At 54.3% G+C, this 22512-nt stretch overlaps 6 protein-coding genes across 6 annotated transcripts; 3 read left to right on the forward strand and 3 right to left on the reverse strand.

Annotated features, from left to right (window-relative positions):
- Nucleotides 1-2086: 2086 nt before the first annotated feature.
- Nucleotides 2087-6124, forward strand: CGCS363_v008238 (L-2-hydroxyglutarate dehydrogenase; the record flags this gene model as incomplete). Its single annotated transcript, XM_036640087.1, has 4 exons — nucleotides 2087-2249; nucleotides 2308-2594; nucleotides 2681-3076; nucleotides 5000-6124. The coding sequence occupies 4 exons, from the start codon at nucleotides 2087-2089 to the stop codon at nucleotides 6122-6124; spliced, it is 1971 nt and encodes a 656-aa protein (XP_036494925.1).
- Nucleotides 6125-6465: 341 nt separating this feature from the next.
- On the reverse strand, nucleotides 6466-8873 carry CGCS363_v008239 (Uncharacterized protein; the record flags this gene model as incomplete). The annotated part of the gene is made up of 4 exons (XM_036640088.1): nucleotides 6466-6550; nucleotides 6602-7187; nucleotides 7273-8639; nucleotides 8722-8873. 4 exons carry the CDS (start codon nucleotides 8871-8873, stop codon nucleotides 6466-6468), a joined length of 2190 nt encoding a protein of 729 aa, XP_036495146.1.
- A 1922-nt stretch (nucleotides 8874-10795) lies between these two features.
- On the forward strand, nucleotides 10796-12953 carry CGCS363_v008240 (Heat shock 70 kDa protein; the record flags this gene model as incomplete). The annotated part of the gene is made up of 3 exons (XM_036640089.1): nucleotides 10796-10822; nucleotides 10891-11089; nucleotides 11155-12953. The coding sequence occupies 3 exons, from the start codon at nucleotides 10796-10798 to the stop codon at nucleotides 12951-12953; spliced, it is 2025 nt and encodes a 674-aa protein (XP_036494917.1).
- A 774-nt stretch (nucleotides 12954-13727) lies between these two features.
- Nucleotides 13728-15672, reverse strand: SRP68 (Signal recognition particle subunit SRP68; the record flags this gene model as incomplete). Its single annotated transcript, XM_036640090.1, has 3 exons — nucleotides 13728-14247; nucleotides 14295-15428; nucleotides 15482-15672. The coding sequence occupies 3 exons, from the start codon at nucleotides 15670-15672 to the stop codon at nucleotides 13728-13730; spliced, it is 1845 nt and encodes a 614-aa protein (XP_036494912.1).
- Nucleotides 15673-16534: 862 nt separating this feature from the next.
- Nucleotides 16535-20017, forward strand: CGCS363_v008242 (Pentatricopeptide repeat-containing protein; the record flags this gene model as incomplete). The annotated part of the gene is made up of 1 exon (XM_036640091.1): nucleotides 16535-20017. One exon carries the CDS (start codon nucleotides 16535-16537, stop codon nucleotides 20015-20017), a length of 3483 nt encoding a protein of 1160 aa, XP_036494918.1.
- Nucleotides 20018-20246: 229 nt separating this feature from the next.
- On the reverse strand, nucleotides 20247-21281 carry CUTI-2 (Cutinase; the record flags this gene model as incomplete). The annotated part of the gene is made up of 2 exons (XM_036640092.1): nucleotides 20247-20812; nucleotides 20882-21281. 2 exons carry the CDS (start codon nucleotides 21279-21281, stop codon nucleotides 20247-20249), a joined length of 966 nt encoding a protein of 321 aa, XP_036494919.1.
- Between the last annotated feature and the right edge of the window lie 1231 nt (nucleotides 21282-22512).

Below are 22512 nucleotides of genomic sequence, written 5' to 3' on the forward strand. Positions count from 1 at the left end.
CTGAGACCGGCAGATCTGAAGGACACTTTTATCGAGCATCACTAAGAATAGTGTCCGGAGACGGGCAACGCTGGCCTGCTGTTGGACACGATCCACTCGACGGCTTAACGGCCTGATCCGCGGGTGGCATTAGCTTCTGCGTGCAGTCCGCCGAATGCGCACGTTAGCGCACAGTTGTCAGCCGGATTACCTAGTTAGACGCAAATATCTTTATCTTTCCTGGCTTCTGCAATTCGTCTCGGCCGTGAATGACAGCTATGGCTGTAAGCAAATCACGGAAGCCATGTTTGGGGTTCTTCAGGTGTGGTTCCACTTCGTCCTTTTGTCCTTCTGGCATGGATAGCGGACGGTTGGCTTCACGGGCGGAGACGCCACGATGAATCCGTCGCTGGGCGCTGAACAAAAGGCTGCTGGTGTTCCAGGAACCAGGGCGGTAGTGGAGGATGGGTGGCGGCGGCGGCGTGATCGGCACCTTGCTGTATCGTGTTAGCTCGGTGACGAACAATCTAGCAACGAGGATCTCCAGATAGGCTTGGGCCCCCGTTGGGCACATGTAGCGGTGGCTTGCGCAAGGTGTTTTCACCTGAGACCTGGAGCAGCTAGAAAGGACGTGGGCGAGCAGACGCATCGGGCAGCGGGTAAAGAGACTTCGCAAGTGTTCTTTCTGACAGGCCGCCATCGAAACAAGCATCTGTTTTTGGGTGCTTTCTCAGGTGGAAAGGCGGCAAGAGTGACGCGGGAAGGAAACACCGAGGTTGAGCTGTAGCCATGGCTATGAGCAGGCCAGCAACAAAGCGTCAAGTTGTCGAGAGGCCTGAGGAGCTCGCTAGCAGGCCTCTGGCATGCCCGATATCAGCAGGCGAAAGCCGTCAGCAAATGTTGGTGACATCGCAAAGGCTAGCTAGCAAATCAAGGGCTGGACGGTCTTCCCGGAGACTGAACCTATTGGATGTTTCGTCGACTTCGAAGGGTGCGCCTCTGTCGTTCACGGGGGTCAAACTGAAGTCAGGTGGTATGCTGCGAAATCGAGCTGGCTTTATGAGTCAACGTTGGTCACGGCTAGACGCCATGGGATGAGCAACAGGGTTGGACGTTGCTGTCATAAGCTACATATCATGGAGAATTACCAAGATGATATGAGACGGCAGTGGGCATGAAGTGCTTACGCCGTAAAGGCGTTCAGATGAATTGCTTACCGTAATCGTTGCTCTTGTTTTCCAACCCTACCCACCGTTTTGGAAACGCTGGGATGGAGTGCCTGAGGCATGCACCAGGCACACTGTGCCCGGTTAGCAAAGTGCTAAGGTAACTTACCTTCAGGTGCTGCAACGGGTGGAAGCTCCCCACTGTGGCCTGGCTCTTCCTGCTTCTGGACCGCAGAGGCGGGGGGAGATGGACTGATCCAGTGTCAGCTGCCGTACAGAACCGGAAACTTCAAGAAACTGCTGATCAGCAGGGCATTCTATAACCGAGCATGCCACCGCACTCGTCTCTACACCTCAAGGAGGTATGTTATTCCATTTGATGCCTCTCAAGTGCTCTTACTTATATTCTCTGACTCGTTAGACTCCAACATCGATTTCCTCCGAGCAGGCATTGGACCGCCTGTTAGCATATACTTACCGCACAGTGAGCAGGCACCTACCTGCCTGCCTACCTACCTACCTACCTACCTACCTACCTACCTACCTAGTAAGGTACCCTGCCACCTGCCATTGGCTCAATTAGGATAGCTCCCTACCTATCCGTACCTACCTACGGCACCTGAGGTACCTACGGGAGCATTACCTCATACTCCAGTATCGCCGCCCACCTCTGACGCAGCCTCAACCCCACCTTTCCCGCCTGTTGTTACTGCAGCTGCGATCATCTTGCCGACCATCTCTCGATTTTCCATTGGATCCTTCTATTTCGCCTTTTAGCTGGCTTTACACCTTTGCAGCACAGAGTACAATCAAGGGCCAACCTCCTCCCATCGCCCCGAGGGTCTCCAGAGCTCCTACAAAACGCTGTCATCAATGCCATGTCCCCAGACCTGAACTCTCTTCCACCTTCATCGCCCCCATCTCTCCCCATTCGATCCAGAATGTCTTCATCCAACGGCGATTCTCCAATGCCACATTCCGTACCGGCCTCTGCTGGCGCCCCAGCGCGCGGCGAGTCTCCCACTGGCTCCCCGCGTCGCCTGTCTACCTCGTTGCAGGCTGCCGCCACCATGAACGCGGGTCTTCAACACGAACCATCCAGACGTAAGTTGGCTCGCTCCTCAGCATGGCCTTTTGTAACTCACCTGACATGGCATCTCAGGCTCATCGAGCGGCTCGCTCTCGCGAAACCGACAATCTCCTGGCGCCGGCCGCCGACGATCGACTGTTTTGATGAATCTGCAACTGAACGATCCTTCAGTTCCCGGTCCTGGTGAAATGGTCGCGGATAGCCAGCATACCCAACATAACAGCGGTGTCAACACTGCCAGCCCTCAGCCTATGGCAAGCTCGCCTCTCATGGTAGCCGGCGGTGATCCCCATCACAACCGTGCTCCTAGCTTGGGAGAGCTCCATCAGGAGCTTGAGGCAGAACAAGAAGCCCAAGTCGTAAGTGTCCTTCTTTCAAGCCCCCTCCCAGTTGGATCTTCTGTTTCAGGGGCTGCACCAAGAAGCTAATGATAAGGCCATTACAGAACCGGCTGCTTCACATGATTCGCCAACAGCAACTCCAACTCCAGCAACTCCAAGCCGCTCAAGGACAAGGCTCTTCCGCCATCGAAGACTCTGCAATTGCCTCCGAGAGATCCAATCAGGGCACTCCTATCTCTCAGCCAGCCGCTGCCATACCTCCTCCGGGAGTCGCGCCTCTGCCCTCTTCCGGCTCCTTCTCTCGTTCCCCTGGAGTACCTCACCACCCTCGGAGCTCTTTCGACATGGCGAGAGCGGATATCCAGCGTCGGTCTAGAACCCCGAGTCGCGGCGCCTCCCCCAGATTGCGATCAACCTCTATGAGCGGCGACAGTGGCGATCATTTTCTTCTCGGGGGCCGCGACGAGAGCGCATTCTACCAAGCAGAAACTCAGATGCTGGTTAGAGAGAATCAGATGCTGCGTCATCGCATTCGTGACCTAGGCTAGCCTGCCCATGTGCGCGGTTCGGTTGTGGGATTCATGCTAACAGGTGTTTAGAGAAACAATTGACGGACTTGGTCCCTGGCATCACAGCTCACGGTAACCCTAGCGAGCCCGCCCATTCATCTCATCTCACGAGAGCTACTTCAGCGGGCGAAGAGGATCAAACCACTGCACGAACCACCCCGTCCATCGTCGCTATTCCTTCTGCGGTCGAGGCGACCAAAGAGACGTCTTAGCTAAGCTATGGCGTGCAACATGATGTTCACGAGGGGAGCGCGCCTTGTATAGGTTATGCATAGGTTATGTTTCCGCGCACTCAAATGGCTTTCAAATCTGGTGTTTGGTGTCACAAATAGCCCGATATTCTTTTCTCATGAATGCGACGACATGGCAACGGCGTTAAGGAAGTACGAACCAGGGTACAGGTCGTCACCCATATTTTTTAGGCAGGCAGCTTCAACTCAACGGAAACACGGCCTAGCAACCATAATTACACATTCACGTCTTCTCATGTTATCCCGATGACAATAAAGCTCTAGGCTGTCATCTTGCGCGTGATATTATGAGGTACGTCCTGTGGTGATTACGCGAGAAGGCTGGATTTGGCCGGCCACAGAACAACCATGTTAGCACATCCAACCACTTGGTATGACTACTTGAGACTTGAGTGTGGTTCAATGGATGGAGTCGTTCATGTGCTAGTCAATGGGAGCATGTGTATTGTTGCGTCTCGGGGTTTCTGACATCTTGTTTTCGCGAGAGAGTAGCGGTCGGAATCCTTGGGTACTCTCTATTGGTCCATCGTAGGTGTGTTCAGCACAATGCGCAAGATGCTTGGGGCAGAAGCTCAGTAAATGTGATTGATCAGCATAAAGAGATGCACGCTCACGGAGACTGCGTCGCCTTGTAGCGTGTCGTAAAAACACGGTCGCACTAGGTGTTCAGCGCTTTCAAGAGCGACAGTACTGCGTAGAGCAGCCAGATTTACCCGATGAATGTAGGATGGCCTCTTCCCATTGCAAAAGGTGGGAAGCTCCCAATGCAGGAGATCATCAAGCACCATAGAGTGTCCACGAGCTGGTAAACCATAGTTGGGTTTTGTGCCCACCAATCTCATAGATGATTCGTCGCTCTGATGGCACATCACTCGTTCGAAAGGTCATTTCTTTCAGTAGAAGGACCTCAGTCAAATACACATTGAATTCAGTGCAGTTTCCCTCGGGGAACTACAGCTTGTCCGCGGCCAGCGACTGGTTCTCAGCGTCTTCCTTCTCTCACAGTGCAGCAGATTAGGAGTCCTGTGGCCTTGAACTCTGATCAGCGCTGTATAATTTGTTCTGCCTACTCTCCCCCGGTCTTCATTAGAGTAGGCCCACGGGTGGTGTCGTCGTCGTTGATTGAAGCCAACGAGTTAATCTGGTACACAGCTGGTTGAGACACCGGGAGCCTATTGGGTGCCCCCTGCTAACACTTGAAGCGGACCCGGCGCCCCGGAAACACCCCGGCAGGTCCCCGGTGGCGTCATCGGCACTTTTAAACATCTCTACCCACTTCGAGAGCTCAGGCGTTCCAAGCTCTGCGAAAGAACCACCTCGAGTCGCCATTCTTAAACATGTTGCTGAGGCCGTTGTGTGCGAGATCCTACAATGGCTTGGGCCGGCGGACCCGTCGAGGCTTCTCATCCACGGCTTCGGTGAGAGCCGACTTCACCCACATTGTGAGTTTGAACTGTCACCGTAACTCCCGGATCCGCGTCGGAGGCCGCTCCGTTATGCCGGCGCACGCCATAACACGTAGAATTTTGCCACGCACGACGGCCCTTGATCGCCGAGTTAAACAAAAACGAGAAGACATGGGCTAACTCAGATGACAAAACAGGTCGTAGGGGGTGGCGCGGTAGGTCTCGCAACAGCTCGCGCACTCGCCCAACGCCCGGGAACATCCACAGTTGTCCTCGAGCGCCACGGCGCTGTCGGCACAGAAACGTCCTCACGCAACAGCGAAGTTATCCACGCCGGTCTCTACTATGGCGCCGGTACCCTCAAGACGGAGCTCTGTATCCGCGGCAAGGAGCTCCTCTACGCCTTCTGCCGCGAGCGTGGCGTCGCACACGCCAACACCGGCAAGTGGATCGTCGCGCAAACGCCCGCGCAGCGCGAGGCTCTGCAGCGCGTGCATGACTTTTGCAGAAACGAGATCAACGTGCCCATTCGATGGGTCGGCGAGGAAGAGGCGCGCCGCCTGGAGCCGGGTGTGCGCGGCGAAGCCGGCATTCTCGACAGCCCAACGACGGGTATTGTCGATTCGCACGGCTTGATGGTCGGCCTGATGGGTCTGTTTGAGGATGCTGGCGGCGAAGTTGTGTTGACCTCGGCCGTGACGGGTGTGACGCCGCTGGGTGAGAAGGGCAGTCAGGGGTGGGAGGTGCGTGTTCGGGACTCGACCACGGGGGAGGAAAGCTTAGTGACGGCCGAAGTGCTGGTGAACGCGGCAGGTCTCGGATCCGTCGACCTTCACAACATGATTGTGCCTCTCGAGAGAAGGCGGGCTTTGTTCTATGCCAAGGGAAATTACTTCTCGTACTCCAGCTCGAAGCCAAAGGTCGGCAGGCTAATCTATCCGGCGCCCGAGCCGGGTGCCGGTGGTTTGGGCACGCATTTGACACTGGATCTCGCTGGGAGGGTGCGCTTTGGACCCGATGTGGAATGGGTAGACTCACCCAATGAACTGGCGGTCAACGTTTCACGGTTGCCCCTGGCCATTAAAGCCATCAAGAAGTACCTGCCGGAACTCGACGAAAGTTGTCTCGAGCCAGACTACGCCGGCATTCGACCCAAGCTAGGACAGTTGGGCGCTGTTGCACAAGGCACAGGTTTCCACGACTTCGTCGTAAGAAAGGAAGAAGGATATGAAGGCTGGGTGAACCTGCTCGGCATAGAATCTCCCGGCTTAACAAGTTGCTTGGCCATCGCGGAGCGGGTGGATAAGATTCTGTACGAATAAATTCTTTTGCCATTCATTCTGTGTTTGACCCAGTCTCGACCGAGATCAGAACAGTATGCCCCTAGATGCATATTATACATACAAGATACTCAGTGACGCTGGCAGACATGCATCAAAACACTCCTCCCAAAGTTGTAGTACTAACCAGATACCGTATGACGCGACATACATCAAAACGAAATCGTTTCTGCTGTCAGCTCTCCTTCGCAGCTTCCATTTCAACTCCTCGAACGCCTATTCCGTGAAAAGAATCGATGGCAAAGGCTCTTATTGCCGCGATTTGCAACAGTACCCGTAACCGTAACGCCTATGGAAAAGAGGGATGATTACAGTGACCATGCTTATCGCAAAGTTAAGTTCGGGCGGTATTTCCGTCCTTGTACATCAACGTGAAACTCGTAGATACCGTTTTCTGCGCCGACGTACCTAGACTCGTCGTCAGCACACGCCTGATTGATGCGCCAAAGGTGGCCTTACAAAATGCGGCCGTCCTCGCTCCACGAGATCCCAGCCGTGTTGTCGGGCTCTGGAGGAGCCTCATGAACACCATGCTCCAGCACGACACGTCGCCGAGCATTGCGCTCCTCTAGCTCGCGGATTGCAACTGAGTTGAGCAGTGGCAAAATTGAAGACCGATCTCTGTCACGATCTCTGGTGGCGGTGCGCAGGTCTTGAATATTACTTTCGAAAGACAGGCTGTACACAGCTTCCAAATCGGCCCATCCGCTACCGGAAGGCGTCAAGCTACGCAAGTCGTTGGCGGTTCGCTGGGCTGCAGCAGAGGAGTCACCGGGTCGAATGCTCGCAGATCGCCTCGGAGGATGGGCATTCATCATACCCAGCATGCGCTCTCGGTCAGGGCTCGACTGTAAAATAAGCCGATGGGCATTGCGTATCCGCTCTTGGGCCCGTTCTCGCGAGTCTCGGATATTACCTAAGAGATCCCCGATGGCGCGAGATACACTGCCAGGCTGGAAGTCGCTGCGCTCCCCTGTTGTACGGGTCGCATCACCTTGCTCTACCATGCTGCGAGACACACTACTGCTTCGCGCGCGCGTCGTAGCTACTATGATGTTAGAGTCGTGGTCAACCAAGCGGGGAGTAGCAGCGCCCCGATAAGAGGGTAAGCTGTTGAAGGGTTGACAGACTTGCCGCCTGCTCCGCCATACGGGCTGCTATCCGGTCTCTCTGCTCTCTTCTCCGACGTTCGTCTTGCAGAGCTTCAAGCACCCGCGTCTCATCGGGTGTCAAGGCCAAATGATGCCTCTCCGGACCTTCGGATCCTCGTCGTCGGCGACTTTCTCCAATACCGAGCGGGGCGGCAAAGGGGGACGGCGAAGCGGTTTCCCGCTCGCCACGACCTTCCAAAAGACGAGGATCAATAGTCGCGCGGTCAAGCACGGTAACGTGCTCGTAGTCGCCCTCCGCACTGATATCCAGTACCTGACGCTGTACAAACCCAGATCTCAAGTCAGCTACGCCTACATGACCGCGATCTTCTGTCCACGCCAAGAGATCGTAAGGACCGGGGCAGAAAGCCATGTCACGGACAGCTCCAGAGCCTGCCATTGGTCTCGATGAGGTGAAAGATGTCAGCAGAGGATCGGTAACATCTGGATCTGTCAGCCCGGCAACATCATATATAGAGATGGTGCCGTATTGAGTGCCCACTGCCAGATATGCCCCCGTGTTCGAAAAACATGCAGCGAAGCTACCCCTGCTGTCGGAGCCATCATCTCTTCGTTGACTCTTCAGCAAGATCTTGCCACACAGTTCCCAACGATGCTCGGCCTTGTCGTCCGCCCTGAAAGGACCATTTTCGTCGATGGTCGTCTCAACACGGTGGTGAATATACAAGAACGGATCGTCCAGGATGGCGACGAGAAGCCGACCGTCGGGAGATATTATGGCACGATTGACGTAGTCCGGGTAGGTCACTACATCCAGTGGCTCAACTTTGTCCTGACCCTCGAAGTCGCGCAAGCTAACCAACACCACAGTCTTGTCGTTATTTGCCAAGACAGCAGCGGGCTCGGTGTAGGCGCCATGATGCATAGGACCGGCGATAGGCGGGAACCACATAGTTATGCAATTGACGCGGTCACGCGCCAGCTTTTGACTCTTGGCTGTGTAGCTTTTATTCAGTCGACTGCTCATGTTCAACCGTCGTGACTGCGCAACGAGAGAAAAGACGGTATCTTCGGGGCGCGGTGAATCTGAGTCGAATCCGAGGGGTAGTCGAGCGTCGGGTTCCAGGTTCAGCTGGAGGTCAAGGTCGTTGCCGTCATCGGCGGTGCTTTCGAGCTGAATCGCCGTAAACTCGCCAGTCTCTCCCCCACAGCATATCCATCCGCTCTCGGCAACTAGGCATCGTGGCGAAAACGAAAGGAACTTGACAGTTTCGCATTCCTTGGTGGTGGTGTTGAGACGCTGGACATGGTTGCTTCCAGAGCCTCCGGGGAAATATATTATGTTTTGCTTCTCGGCGCTGATAAGAGATCGTAGTTGCCAATGTCTGAAGATGAGAAGATCTGTCAGTATAGCCCGCATGTGACAGGGCGCATTGGAAAAGGTCGAGTATGACTGGGAGGACGCACTGGGATCGGACTGGAATGCGATAGTGCCTTCGCGGCTTCTTGGAGATCAGGTTGCTGGTCGGATAATATCTGCATTGGTGAGGAGTGAGTATGACGATGTGCATTGAAGAAGGGTGGATGATGTCGTACGAGACGCCATCTTTCACAGCCATGATGGCCTATGGCTATGGGTCGGCCGGAGGAAGGGTCAGTAGGCGTGCATGTAGATGCGGAGGCACGCGGTATGGGACGGCGAGGGTGGTGTGTCGAAGAGAAGTTCGATTCTACGGGAGCACAAGGAGAAGGCGAAGATGGGGAAGGCAGTAGGCAAAGCTACCTAGCTAAGCGGACATTGAATGGTTGCAGGGTCGGATGTTTGGAGATGATGTGTGAGATGCAGATTGCGCGAGCGAGAGGCAACTTTCCGCATGACGTCCAGGTCCGTGTATGGCAGGAGGGGCCTGGCCTCGGTGACCTGTCTGATTTGATTACAGCTGGTTGGCTGGCGGTGTTGCGCTCTCGCTTTCGACAAGAGCTGCCTTGTGCACTCGATGTCCCGGGCGTGGTGCCTTGCTGAAGGGTGGGTACGCCGGCCCCACGGGCGGGGAGTACACTGCCTATCACTGGCCTCAGGTCCTGAACCACCTTACCTAAGGCAGGTAAGGTAGGTGCCGATGGGACTGAGTGTGATTGGGAGCTTGGGCTGCCACCCGCTGCAACCAAACACATAGCCTGCTGAGGCATGGATCAAAAGCGATGTACACTATCCAACATAGTACACGCTGGAGGCATACAGTCGGAGCTCCGTCTGCTACGCCTGGGAGGGACCGGGGAGGCTTAGTTAAGGGCCTCATCCTGACGTGCGAAGTTGGAACTCCCATCCAATCAACACCATCATCGATCTGAGTTCCGCAACAGACAGGTACGGTAACAGCGTGCGCTATACTTCTTTGCACCTCTGCAATCGACATTTCCGATGGCACCATGTTGCCGGTAGATACATAATACCGACATGAAGTAAAAGCTATTGTACTGCACAAGCGCAGCATGCGCCTCCACAGCTTCTCAGTTCTCCGTCCAATGTTATGATTCTAAACCCTGTCGCCGATGGATCGTGGCCGAAGGCCCTTGTCAATGGTCATCGATACCTGGCTCCATCATCGAATCCGGATGAATACCCGTCGCAGTCAAGGTCTCAGCAACCACCTGGCTGCCAATACGTATGTAAATTCAAAGGGAACTCGCGGACCATAAGCATGACGAGATAGATCCAATAATGCCAATAAGGAGCCAGGGGTGCTGGAAATGAATTGTCTGCGGCGCTCACGTGAAGATTGGAAGCACTACAAGAACCCAATTGCATCGTCGCATACCTGTTCCACGTCAACAGGAGCGCCACCCGTTGGCCTCACGAGCATTGAAAGTTTCTAGTTCAGCTGGTCTGGCTCCGTACCCGGCGTTTAGTGGGAAAGCCCATGGCCTGCAATTGCCGGCTCTTCCCGTCTCTGGGAGGCTCCAGCATGTTCCTGCCATTCGTTCGTCACGTGCAGTAGTACCTCTATCGACCTAGGTACTCAGCCCCTCATTGCTCAGTGTACGTAACGCGGTAACAGGTGAGGCGACACCTCCTAGTGCTAGCACAAAGACTGCCACGGATTTTATTATACACATTTTTTTTTCTCTCTTCTTCTATTATAACTAGAAGTAAGGTAGAATGTGAGTATCGACCTTGCACTAGGTACTGCGGCACCTACCCAAGGTGCCCTAGTACATTATCTTAATGTTCCAGTGTAAGGCAAGGTACCTACCTTAAGGTACGGAGCGGGGAACTTTACAGCCGGAATAACCCAAGCCGATCTGCCGGCCGTGCGGGATTCGGTCGGCTTCTACGACCGGGGGCAGGCATCATTTTCGGGACAAAAAATTTCGACCCTCCCGCCATCATCATTTTCTCGCACCTCACTACTCCTCCCCATCCCTCCACCAACCCACCCATCATCTTGTACTCTATAATTACCGCTCGTCCATTCCTTTTGGCGCGCAGTTCATTTCGTCTCCCTTCACCTCCCTTTATACCCACACACAGCTAGGCAAGATGATGTCTTCACGCTTCTCCAGAGCTGTAAGTCCTCTCTCCCCGCGCATCGCTGCAGCGCCCAAATCAGAGTTTGCATTTCTAACCCACGACAGCTTCCCAGAGCTACCAGCTCAGTAGCCCGCTCGGCAGGCTTTGCCCGCCAGCCCTTTGCTTCCAAGTTTGCTCGCTATGAGTCTACCGCTTCTGAGGGCAAGGTCCAGGGCTCCGTCATCGGTATCGATCTCGGTACCACCAACTCTGCCGTCGCTATTATGGAGGGCAAGGTCCCCAAGATCATCGAGAACTCTGAGGGTAGGCCATTGTCCCAACTGAGCCAGCTGGAATATCACGGCAAAGCGCTGACTTGATAATCGCAGGTGCCCGCACAACGCCATCTGTCGTTGCCTTCGCCCAGGACGGCGAGCGTCTCGTCGGTGTCGCCGCCAAGCGCCAGGCCGTCGTCAACCCCGAAAACACCCTCTTCGCCACCAAGCGTCTTATCGGTCGCAAGTTCACCGATGCTGAGGTCCAGAGAGATATCAAGGAGGTCCCTTACAAGATCGTCCAGCACACCAACGGTGACGCCTGGGTTCAGGCCCGCGACCAGAAGTACTCTCCATCTCAGATTGGTGGCTTCGTTCTCAACAAGATGAAGGAGACCGCTGAGGCCTACCTGTCGAAGCCCGTCAAGAACGCCGTTGTCACCGTCCCCGCCTATTTCAACGACTCCCAGCGTCAGGCTACCAAGGATGCCGGTCAGATTGCTGGTCTGAACGTTCTCCGCGTCGTCAACGAGCCCACTGCTGCCGCTCTGGCCTACGGTTTGGAGAAGGAGGATGATCGCGTCGTCGCTGTCTACGACCTTGGCGGCGGTACCTTCGATATCTCGGTTCTTGAGATCCAGAACGGTGTCTTCGAGGTCAAGTCCACCAACGGTGACACCCACTTGGGCGGTGAGGACTTTGACATCCACCTTGTCCGCCACCTTGTTCAGCAGTTCAAGAAGGACTCCAACATTGACCTGTCCGGCGACCGCATGGCCATCCAGAGAATCCGTGAGGCTGCTGAGAAGGCCAAGATCGAGCTGTCTTCGTCTCTCTCCACCGACATCAACCTGCCCTTCATTACTGCCGATGCCTCCGGCCCTAAGCACATCAACCAGAAGCTCACCCGTGCCCAGCTCGAGAAGATGGTTGACCCCCTCATTACCCGTACCATTGACCCCGTTCGCAAGGCTTTGAAGGACGCCAACCTCCAGGCCAAGGACATTCAGGAGGTTATCCTCGTCGGTGGTATGACCCGTATGCCCAAGGTCTCCGAGTCCGTCAAGAGCATTTTCGGCCGCGACCCCGCCAAGTCTGTCAACCCTGACGAGGCTGTCGCCATTGGTGCTGCTATCCAGGGTGCCGTTCTGTCTGGTGAGGTCAAGGACCTTCTTTTGCTCGACGTCACTCCTCTCTCCCTCGGTATCGAGACCCTTGGTGGTGTCTTCACTCGCCTCATCAACCGTAACACCACCATCCCCACCAAGAAGTCCCAGACTTTCTCCACTGCCGCCGACTTCCAGACTGCTGTCGAGATCAAGGTCTACCAGGGTGAGCGTGAGCTTGTCCGTGACAACAAGCTTCTTGGCAACTTCCAGCTCGTGGGCATCCCTCCTGCCCACCGTGGTGTTCCCCAAATCGAGGTTACCTTTGACATTGACGCCGACTCCATCGTCCACGTCCACGCCAAGGACAAGTCCACCAACAAGGACCAGTCCATCACCATCGCTTCTGGCTCTGGCCTGTCCGACTCTGAGATTCAGCAGATGGTTGAGGACTCTGAGAAGTACGCCGAGGCCGATAAGGAGCGCAAGGGTTCCATCGAGGCTGCCAACCGCGCTGACAGCGTCCTGAACGACACGGAGCGTGCCCTCAACGAGTACGCTGACAAGTTGGACAAGGCAGAGGCTGACGGCATTCGTGAGAAGATTGCCTCTCTCCGCGAGTTCGTCTCCAAGAGCTTGGCTGGTGAGGGCACTGCCACCGCCACCGAGATCAAGGAGAAGACCGACGAGCTCCAGGTTGCCAGCTTGAACCTCTTCGACAAGATGCACAAGGCTCGTGCTGAGTCTGGCGAGCAGCCCGCCCAGGACGCCAACGCCTCCGAGAACAAGGACGAGAAGAAGCCTTAAATGACTTCTCCGTTTCCCTCGGCTCTTCCTACCACTTCTTCGGGTCTTGAAAACAACCTGATGCGATGTTTGATTACGGCGGCATAGAATTTCTTCCCACTTGTTTGTATTCCATTGTACTCATAGTTCCGGTCGAATCAGACCGTTCACTCTTCCTTGTTGTCCCTTTTACAATGATTGTTAATACCTGCGGTCGGCGGAACCGGCGTTGGAGCATCAAAACATTCACACGAGATACCTTATGGTATTCATGATATGATCGACGGCATGGATGGATCATGGGGATAAGACGGGGTTGCACATGTACAAAACCAAAACGAATCCGGAGTCGTTAGATGTGAGATAATCTACATCCCCTCTCAAAACAAAATTTCACAAACTAGTTCTCTTGCTACCGTTCAGCTCTGTGACATGAGCAAGCGATCGAATTGCTGTGTGCGTATATGTTGAATGAGCAGCAATAGAGTGAGAGGGGGGCCTTCCTGACTCCGGGTGACATTTCTTACGCGAGGCATCATTGACACATTGTCTGTCCCACACCCACTCCATCGTGGCCATCTGCGGCAAGAGAAGTCCTATTGAACCCATGTTCTCATGGCCAACGCTGGGTGTCCATTTTTCTTGAAAGCAAGTCTCCAAGTGTCACATATCTGTCCAGTTTGAATTCTGGTTTTCTTTTCGAACAAGCAAAGTACCACAACACACATCTGCGATGCAATGCTTCTGAACATCACGTAGAAATGGAGCCAAGGACCGGGTTTGGTATTCCCTTATTTATCTACCGAAACCAAACCACCCCCTTTTCTGTGGCTGTTGAGACTTGCCCTCGCTCTCAACGTCAGGTTGCTTGCTGGACGGCGGTACCGCTTGCTGGAGCTCCTTGCCCGGGTAGTCAATGTAGTTCCAAGCAACATCAAGGAAAATGGGCTTGACGGGAATTGTTGCCAGTTTGGGCGGAATTTTGACGATGTTGGCCAGGTCAACTCCGTTAGAGGGATACTCGCGGAGTCGCTCAATCAAGGGAATGGACCTTGTGTCGTCCTCTTTGGAATCAGAATCCTTGAGCAGGTTGGACAGATGCACAAGAGCGCGGTGGCGTTGCAGCTCGCCTTCCAAGAAGGTCAATAGGCCATGTGCGTCTTTCCCCGTAATTTCAATGTGACGGGGAGAGTCGGTAGATGTTTCGCCAAGCGCCGACGCCGCCTTTTGAGCTTCCTCAAATGCGTGCTTGATAAGAGCCAAGGCATTCACTGTGTTACCAATGAGAGCATGAGAGCGAGCGATGGAAAGAGACCTAGAACGATTAGCGTTGAACGAAAGATTGGAGAGCGAGCAGCTCACTTCAAAGCGCGGAAGTATCCAGCAAAAGCCTCGAGCTGTCCTGCGAGGCCTTCGTCGTTGGCTACTCCAGGCAGTTCCTTGGCGGCATCCAAGCTTTGCAGGGTTCCTTCGTAAAGGGCCACCAGTTCTTTCAACTTCGCGGCTTTGCGACTCGGCGTCTCTTCCTTACGCTTCTTGACCGCTGGGTCCTTCTTAGACTTCTTCTGGGAGACGCTGTAGTTCTCGACTAGGCCATCATCCCTTCCTGTCAGAACACGGTTACGGCCAATCCGCCAACTGATCATCTCGTAGTTGACGGCAGTTCTAGTGATCTGCAAGCTCTGCATGCGGGGATCGCTCTGAGATACACCTTCTCCTCGCAAGTCGTCGATGGCTTCTTTTGTCGCATCGGCAGCATCTTGAGTGGCTTCGAGGATACCATCGTAGGCTGCGGCGACCTCCCTGGGTTCAGCGTCTGCGAGAGAAGGCCATCGCTGCGTCAATTGGGCCTTAGCCTCCTCTACCCTGCCCCAAGCGAGGGAGATTGCAGCGTCTTCAATCTTAACCTCCCGCGAGCGCCAAGTGAGCGTTCTGGGGGCATTCTCGGCATCGGTGTTATCTTTACTGGCCTCACTGTCTACCTGCTTGAGCACATTGGGATCGAGATGATTGATTTGTTGGATGAGAGCCGAGTCGGATTGGGGGAATGCTCGCCTCGCAATGGCAGTTATCGGTATCGTTCGCGGAGTCTTCAGCTGATAAGCGGCATAGCGGATCGACGGGTCGATGGTGTCGGAGAGTAGGTCTTTGAAGACGTCTCCCTTGGTGGAGGTAGCCATGGCGCTGTATATGGCACGAGCGACGGCATAGCTTTTGAGGGAGGGCTCCCAGTGCTGATTCTCAAACATTGCAGCACCCCGGATCTGTGCAGCATAAGCCCGAGACTCGAGCTTGTCGTTCTCGGTAGCGCCAGCTTCGGACTGGGCCAGCAATTCGACGAGGTTCTCTGCGGCCTTTGCGGCCTTGTCGAGTCGGGATACTATGTGAGAGCGCGTCTTTCCAGTGACACCCTTCGCATCAGAAGTATGGGAGGATTTCATGGCCATAGCATTGGCCCAGGCGCGTTCACTCGTGAGCAGGAGAAGACGTGTGTACCTAGAAACCGTCAGTGGGCAGGAAGAGCAAGTGAGCGGAGGCGGGCGGCGCACTCATGGTTCTCGGAAATCTGGTCAGCGGTGATGTCTGCCTTCTTGTGGAATTTGCTGCGGTTCTTGGTTGCAATGCCCAGTTTCTTGCGACTGTTCAGTAGCTTTTTGCCTAGCTGAGTCTGGTAGGTCGTATAGTCTCCGTAGAGGAGAGCTGAGTCCCTTCCGGAGACGACAAATCTGGTGATATCCATGGTTTCGAAACTGCCGGCGATCGAAGTGTTCGTCCGTGATAGTCGCCGTTGTTGGGTCTGCGGAAGTCGTGCACCGCAGGGCTGACTAGGTAGGCCAGATGCTGTCGTGAAAAAGCCGAAATCGTAACTGGTCTGCGCTGCGCGGGGGCGGAAGATGGTGGGGCGCACACTCAGTTTCCAGTGTCCTTTCCACCCAAAAAGTCGCACCCTTATGAAAAGCTACTGGCTGGATAATTAGGTACAGAGTACACTCGCTACCTACCTTATCCACGCTAGGGGGGCCTTTGGTGAGGTAAGCATGGTTACCTAGGTATGGCGTGGAATTTCCAGGTTTTCTCAGGGTCCATTCCAGCAAGCCGGGCCGGAAATGTTCCCCTCCAACGGTTCCATATCGACATGCCCGGGCGCTCTGAAGGCGCTGGATTGGTCGAAGCTCCTGGGGGGAAAAAAAAAGTCCATGACACTGGACGATCAATGGACTGATGATAAACAACACCTTTTAGCCGCAGACTCGCCCTGTTACTCAGTGTCACAAGGGAAAAGTATTGCCACAAGGCAAATCGAGACACTCTCTGTTTTCAGGCCTCTTAGTCGGATTTTCTTTGACCTCAAAGCCTGTCTTGTGGCACCCTTCCGGAGGTGTCCGAGCCGCCTCAGGCAATTGTTTTCTCGTCGTCGACGTCGTCGATTCCAACCGGGAACCCATAAAGATACTCCACCCCCAAAACTTTTTCCCGCCGAACGCGACGAGCCCGGGGCCTACGACGACAACTCCACGACCAGCATGTTCTCAAGTTTCAGTCTTTTCTACGCTCGGAAGTCATAGTCGACAGCTACCGCTTCGTTGACACCCTCATTCCCAATGCTGGAGAGAACGGCGGCGACTCTGGAATCGTGCACGACTCTTCATGCGCTTCCTTCCGCCACTCACTCTTTGAGAAGTCGCCGAAAGTTGCACACCGGCTTTTGGCAGCATGGAGCTGCCCCCATAGACATCCACAGCCCTGCGCTGTCTGTGCACTGCAATGAGCCAGACTCATCCGCCTCAGAGCCGTCGTCCTCCTCGCCCTCTTCGACATCTGCGCCGTACGATGGCTTGGTTGCTTCCACCTTCCTGCTCGACTTCCTATACCCCAGTGGAGCCGCTGCCCTGTTGCGCAGACTCGCTCACGGTATTAATGACCGCCAGCCGTCGTCGATACAGAGGCTACCTCGTAGGTCTCGGCCATTCACCTCGTCCGCTGTTGCCGCCACCGCCAAAACTCCAGAATCGTCACAATCGGACGCTTCCGATGCTCCTTCGCGATACAGCAAACAGGAAACACCAGTCGATACCAATACGAGAAGTACATTACGTGCTCGCCTCAACAAAAGCGAACACGATAATTCTCAGGGAGACGTAGAGCGGCGAAAAGATGTTGAGGAAGACGTTGTCGACGACAGCAATGCACATGGCTTTCCGGTTATTCGCGAGGTCGATGTCATAAATACAACCAAAACCCATAGCGGCCCCTCGTACGCCGGCTATGGATCGCGACCCGATCTGATGAGGGACTTGATGGCAGTCGAGCAGACGGAATACTTTGGCTCAATATGGCAACTTTATTTCCAGCTTGAACCGCAGTTACAGCCAACATTCTGTCCGGAAGTTATAGTCTACCTATACCGATCCGACAACCTTTTAGACGCTCGCAGAATCATTCTCCTCTTCTCTCAGCTCGAGCGCAGCCAATGGACGCCAGCGGTTCTTTCATCCGTCGTGAACGCCAATTTACGTCTCGGCAACGAGCGTGAAGCTCTTGAGCTTTACCACACAGGCCTCGATGAACAAACGATGGTTGGCGGACTAGATGATCTCCTTCAATACGGCTTCAGGAAGGCGAAATGGGATTTTGTGAGACATGTGTGGACATCATATCATGTTGTTTTCGAAGCCCACGGGATCAAGTGCGGAAAATTGGAACGTCTGGCAGCCGTTCCGAACCTCGGTGACCTCGCAATTCAATTTTCCAAGGAAATCGACAGCTGGTTCACCGAGAACCCAGAGAACACCGAAAAGGTCGACACAATCAACATTCTCAAGAAGAAGGTGGCGCGGCGAGCTCTTCAGCAGCCTTGCAAACCGAATGAGGCTCTTCCATTGCTGAGGATCGTCGATCAAGTAAAATGGTACACCATCTACCTGTCAGAGGCCGTCCAAAGAGGCCAAACCGAGTGCCTACCAGAAATATACCGCATCTACCGGGCATTTCCTGGCACGAAACCCTACTGGGCCATCCTGCACGGTATGTTCGAGATCTTCTATCCTAATGACATAGAGGGTCTTGAACAGGTATACGAAGACTATCACACTTCTTACCAGGGGTTGGATCGATGGGGTTTCCGGAAATTTCTCAAGTTCTATGCTGCGCGTGGCGATATCAAGTCTGCCGAGCGTTTGTGGGACCAATACGTCCAGTCTTACCAACATCGCCAGGTCCTTCAAGAGCCGGAAACCTTCAACCATCTGCTGAATGCTTATGCAAACAATGGAGATCCCGAAGGTGCCCGCAGAGTGTTCGATGAAATGAGGGACCGCTATGGAGTCACTCCCAGTATCTACAGCTGGAACATCCTGCTCAAGAGCTACGTGCGCTCGAAGTCGTACGACGGCGCCTTGGGTCTTTTTGACGAGCTTTGTGTAGCAACCGCTCCCGACCAAACTTCCTTTGCGACATTTATGTCTCTTACGGGCAGAAGCGGTGACTTAGACATGACCTCAGGGCTCCTTGAGAAGGCGGTGAAGAAGGAAGTTTTGATCAACGTACCCATCTTGGAAGCCATGGTACACGCTTACTGCCAGAATAAGAAGTTCTCGCATGCCTTGGCAACCTGCGTGAATGCCAAGAAGCAGCTGGTTCCGGGAAACCAAACGCGACTATGGAACGCATTGCTGTTTTACCACTCAGAACGTCGGGCTTTCAACGAGTTGTGCCGCGTTCTGAAAATCATGGCCGAGATGGGGATAGAGTGGACGTCAACCACCCACAATGTACTGCTCCAAGCACTGGTCCGTTGCAAACAAACTCACCACGCCTACGATTTGCTTCGAAAAGCGCTGCGAGACAAGAGCTTTGAGCTCACACCAGAACACTTCTCTACCGTCATGGACGGCGGTTTGCGTACGCGGGAGTACGGGCTGGTCACTGCCACGGAAAGGATGAGACTGCGTAATGCTACAGAGCGATCTGTGGATGCTCTGATCCGACTGGTGGAGGCCATGATTAGGCGGCAGATATACAGCACACTGCCGACAGAAGAAGACGCCGGCAAAGCCTTGTTGGCTTCATCGTTGCAACAAATGATTGAAACCATCGATGGAAGCAATGTTCCGGACAGCGTTCTCAGTGCGTCACTTCGAAGCGCGGACTCACTCCACCGTCTGCGACGCGTGTTACCTAGAGCCATTACGCTCTTTTCACGGTACCGGGACTTCCGTTTGGTCAAGGAGCTTTTTCGTTTGCAGACAGACTTTGGGTTAGTGCCCACCCCACAGAGCTCCGACGACCTTCCTTTGAACATGCTTTGTGCGTTGTTGAAGGAGAATGTCGAGGATCAGAGCTGGGACAAGGCCAAGGAAACATGGAAGCTCATCTGGCAGCATGCTCTCCGGCTTGGATGGCCACAGACTCGAAAAGGCTCTATGAACGGCAAGGTGATGCAGCGACACGCAGTTATGCTCTCTGCCCCAGTCAATACGATTGCAAAGATGTACATGGACCAAAAAGACCCCGATGGGTTCAAGAAACTTGTCGACAGCGTGTTGAGTGCTGGCTTCACCTTCGGCAGGCAAACTATGAACGCGATCTGCCAGACTCTGGCAAGACTGGGCTACTGGGCAGAGGCTTGCGAGTACTGCGAGAAGTATCTAATGCCGGGCTTCAGCGGATGGCAAATGAAACGTCTCAGGAACCGCCACAAGAAGAATTTGCCGCTTGAGCAACGAAGAATAGGCAGTGCGCCGCAGTGGCTACGTCCCACTTCATACACCATCGTTGTCCTCGCGGAGGAATACATGGAGATCAAAACCATGATGCCATGGTCCTCCGCCGCCGCAGAAATGATCCACATCGCCAGGGACAAGTTTCCTCGCGTCGTGGCAGCCATCGACACAATCACATACACAGGCATCGGCATTGAGGTGGACGTCTTTGGTGACAAGAAGCTGTCTACAGGCCGGGAAAGGTTGGAGCCGGAGGACGCCACCAAGGAGTATGCCCAGGAGGAAAGCCGACGGCCAAACTCACCTGGAGCTAGTAATTCAAAAGAGGATGGCTTCACCCAGCGGTTCGAAGATCGTATATAGACACGCAGATTCCGTGCGTAACCTACGTAAATGGTGCGAGGGTGAAAAGAGTCATATATCAAGCGTCTATAGATAATGATTGAACTCTTGTTGATAAGAGATGTAACAGTGCAACTTTTCTTTATTGAAATCCCCAAATCTACGTAATATATACTATCTTCCAAATCCATACAAGAAATGAAATAAAAAGGGTCTCACGAGTCGGTCGTTCGTGTGTGGTTTGCATAGGTCATAGCTTTGGCGTACGCATGATGTCTTGCACCTTTCCCACCATAGTGTTGCCCATTCCTTCGTTCCGGGCATCTCCACTGGCTATACCGAGCCGGCTTCTCTGCATAACAAACAACGCAGCCGTGGGCGCGTCCAGGCTGTAGTTCAGATGGGGGTCGAATATAAATTGCCCACCCTGGCAGATGTTGTCGCCTGTGTGGCAAACCACGAGTAGCCGGGTCGAATCAACGCCCTGTATCGCTTTTCCGCCGAGCGGATCGCCAAAGTGGACGACGCTCGATATTTTGGCCTGCGCATCAGCCGGCATTGCCGCGATGGCCAGACGTGCCACCTGCGACCCCTGAGAGTAGCCCGACATCGTGAGCTTGGTGTTTGGACACATGGAAATTGTTTGCTGGGCCACCCGGGTCATGAAAGCCGCGCCGTTGGGGGAGCCTCCGGCGAAGAACCCGGCGGCAATGGCCGGGTAGTTATTCACGCCTTGCACAGCAACCGTGCCGGTGCCGTTCATGTAGGTTCTGAGGGCGTCGAAGAAAGGGGGGCCGGTAAGGAAGCCCACGTTGCCTGGCATGTTGTGTAAGTGCTCATGTTTCCATCTTTCAGTACTCCTGGCAGGCACGACTCGTGGCTTACCGGGCTCATTGGTTCCCCTAGCAAACACAATGGCGACATCGGGGCATGTGACGGCCTTTGCCGTGTTGTTGTTCATCAAAGGCATTCCAGTCGTAGTGTTCAGCCCCAGAATGGTGGTCAAGTCATCTCGCAGAAGACCGTTCTCGTCCACAGTCTCTTTCAGGGCCCTGACGACTTGAATGGTCGTGTTGATGGCCTGATTAACGATCCCCGGGACTGCGTCGAGTATGTCAAGGGCGCCAGAGAGAAGACCGGATAAATCTCGCTTCTCCTCTACGCTGGAGCCGGCGGCGTTGACATCATTGTCGCCGGGCTTCTCGAGGATGTCTGCTTGGGGTATCGACAAAGCCGTCGTCTGCCGGCATAGCAGCGCCGCCGACAAGAAAACTCTTGGTCTCATCGGGGCCTGTTGGAAGAGGAGAAAAGGCGTTTGCTTGGTAAATCCGGTGAGAGAATTGTGCACTCGCCCGGCTGAGGCGTGTAGACAGTTCGTGAGCAAGCGGACGATCTCCAAAGGTTTGGGCCAGATCTGCAGAGCCGCAGGCAGGCCTAGATTCGATCATCCAGATACGTGGGATATCAATTGCGAAAAAGGATTGCAAGATGGGGGTTTGCCGGTGTATTTCAAAGCTGTGACGTTTGCTCGTGGAAAGAGCGAGTTGCGTCACGTAGCAACGCATCACACACAATCATGGGCCGAACAGCAACGTAATGAGTCCGCGGCAGCACGGCATTACGTGCGTTGTTCGGCCCAAACAGCTCAACGCCAATGGGCCGGGCTAGCCTGCCGATGGCCCTCACCTGCTGAGGTCAGAGAATCATCGTTGTTTTGGGGCGACTCGTAGTACGAGTACGCTCAGCCCCAGTGGCCCGAAGGCGAAGGCGTTTCATCCGCTGCGTCCTACGGCGCAAACATGCCGTATGAAACCATCTGATGTTGATAGCAAATAGACAGAAAGCCCTCACAGCACAAAGGCAAAATGCTGCGCGAGGACACTGCGAGTATGCGAGGTTGGCATTTGGCAGTTGCCGGAGGTATTTGAGAAAACGGTGTTGAGGTTGAGGGCAGCGCATGACAATGACCCCTCTCTGCCACTCGATTCGTTGCTAAGGATCGTCAAGAGCCCTCAGTAATCGAGAATCCATCATGGCACTTGGAAAATCCTAGGTGGATCTTCAAGAAGAGTTAGGATTTACGCGTGTCGACGACTGTGATGATGAGCTGTAGTTGCATTTAGCTCACCTTTTCTAATGCGTTCAACGGAGTCCGTGTAATCTAGGACGCACCTTAAAGAGCCAAGGACGCGGCCTCTAATTAAGGCGCTGATCCTCGCATTCGGAACCGGACACATAAAAGCCCCGTAGGGGAGAGTAAAAGCCCGACACAGCTGTGCGACTAGAAAGGTTCTCGGTGCAGCCAGCACCTCAGACGACGTTCAGCGCTGAACCACGGTTGCCGCCTACCTCGACCGTGACCGGGATTCTTCAGAAATTGCTTTCTGAACAGTAATTGTATTCTCTATCGACAGCGCGGCTACGAGCGCACGCGGTGAGTACACTGACAACCTTCTATGAACCTTTCCTTTCCCATGGAACTCCTTGATCCGACCCAATACACCGTATAATCAGGG

The sequence above is a fragment of the Colletotrichum siamense genome (assembly GCF_013390195.1).
Source record: "Colletotrichum siamense strain Cg363 chromosome Unknown KSG_Cg363_contig05, whole genome shotgun sequence".
In the NCBI taxonomy this organism is placed as follows: Eukaryota; Fungi; Ascomycota; class Sordariomycetes; order Glomerellales; family Glomerellaceae; genus Colletotrichum; species Colletotrichum siamense.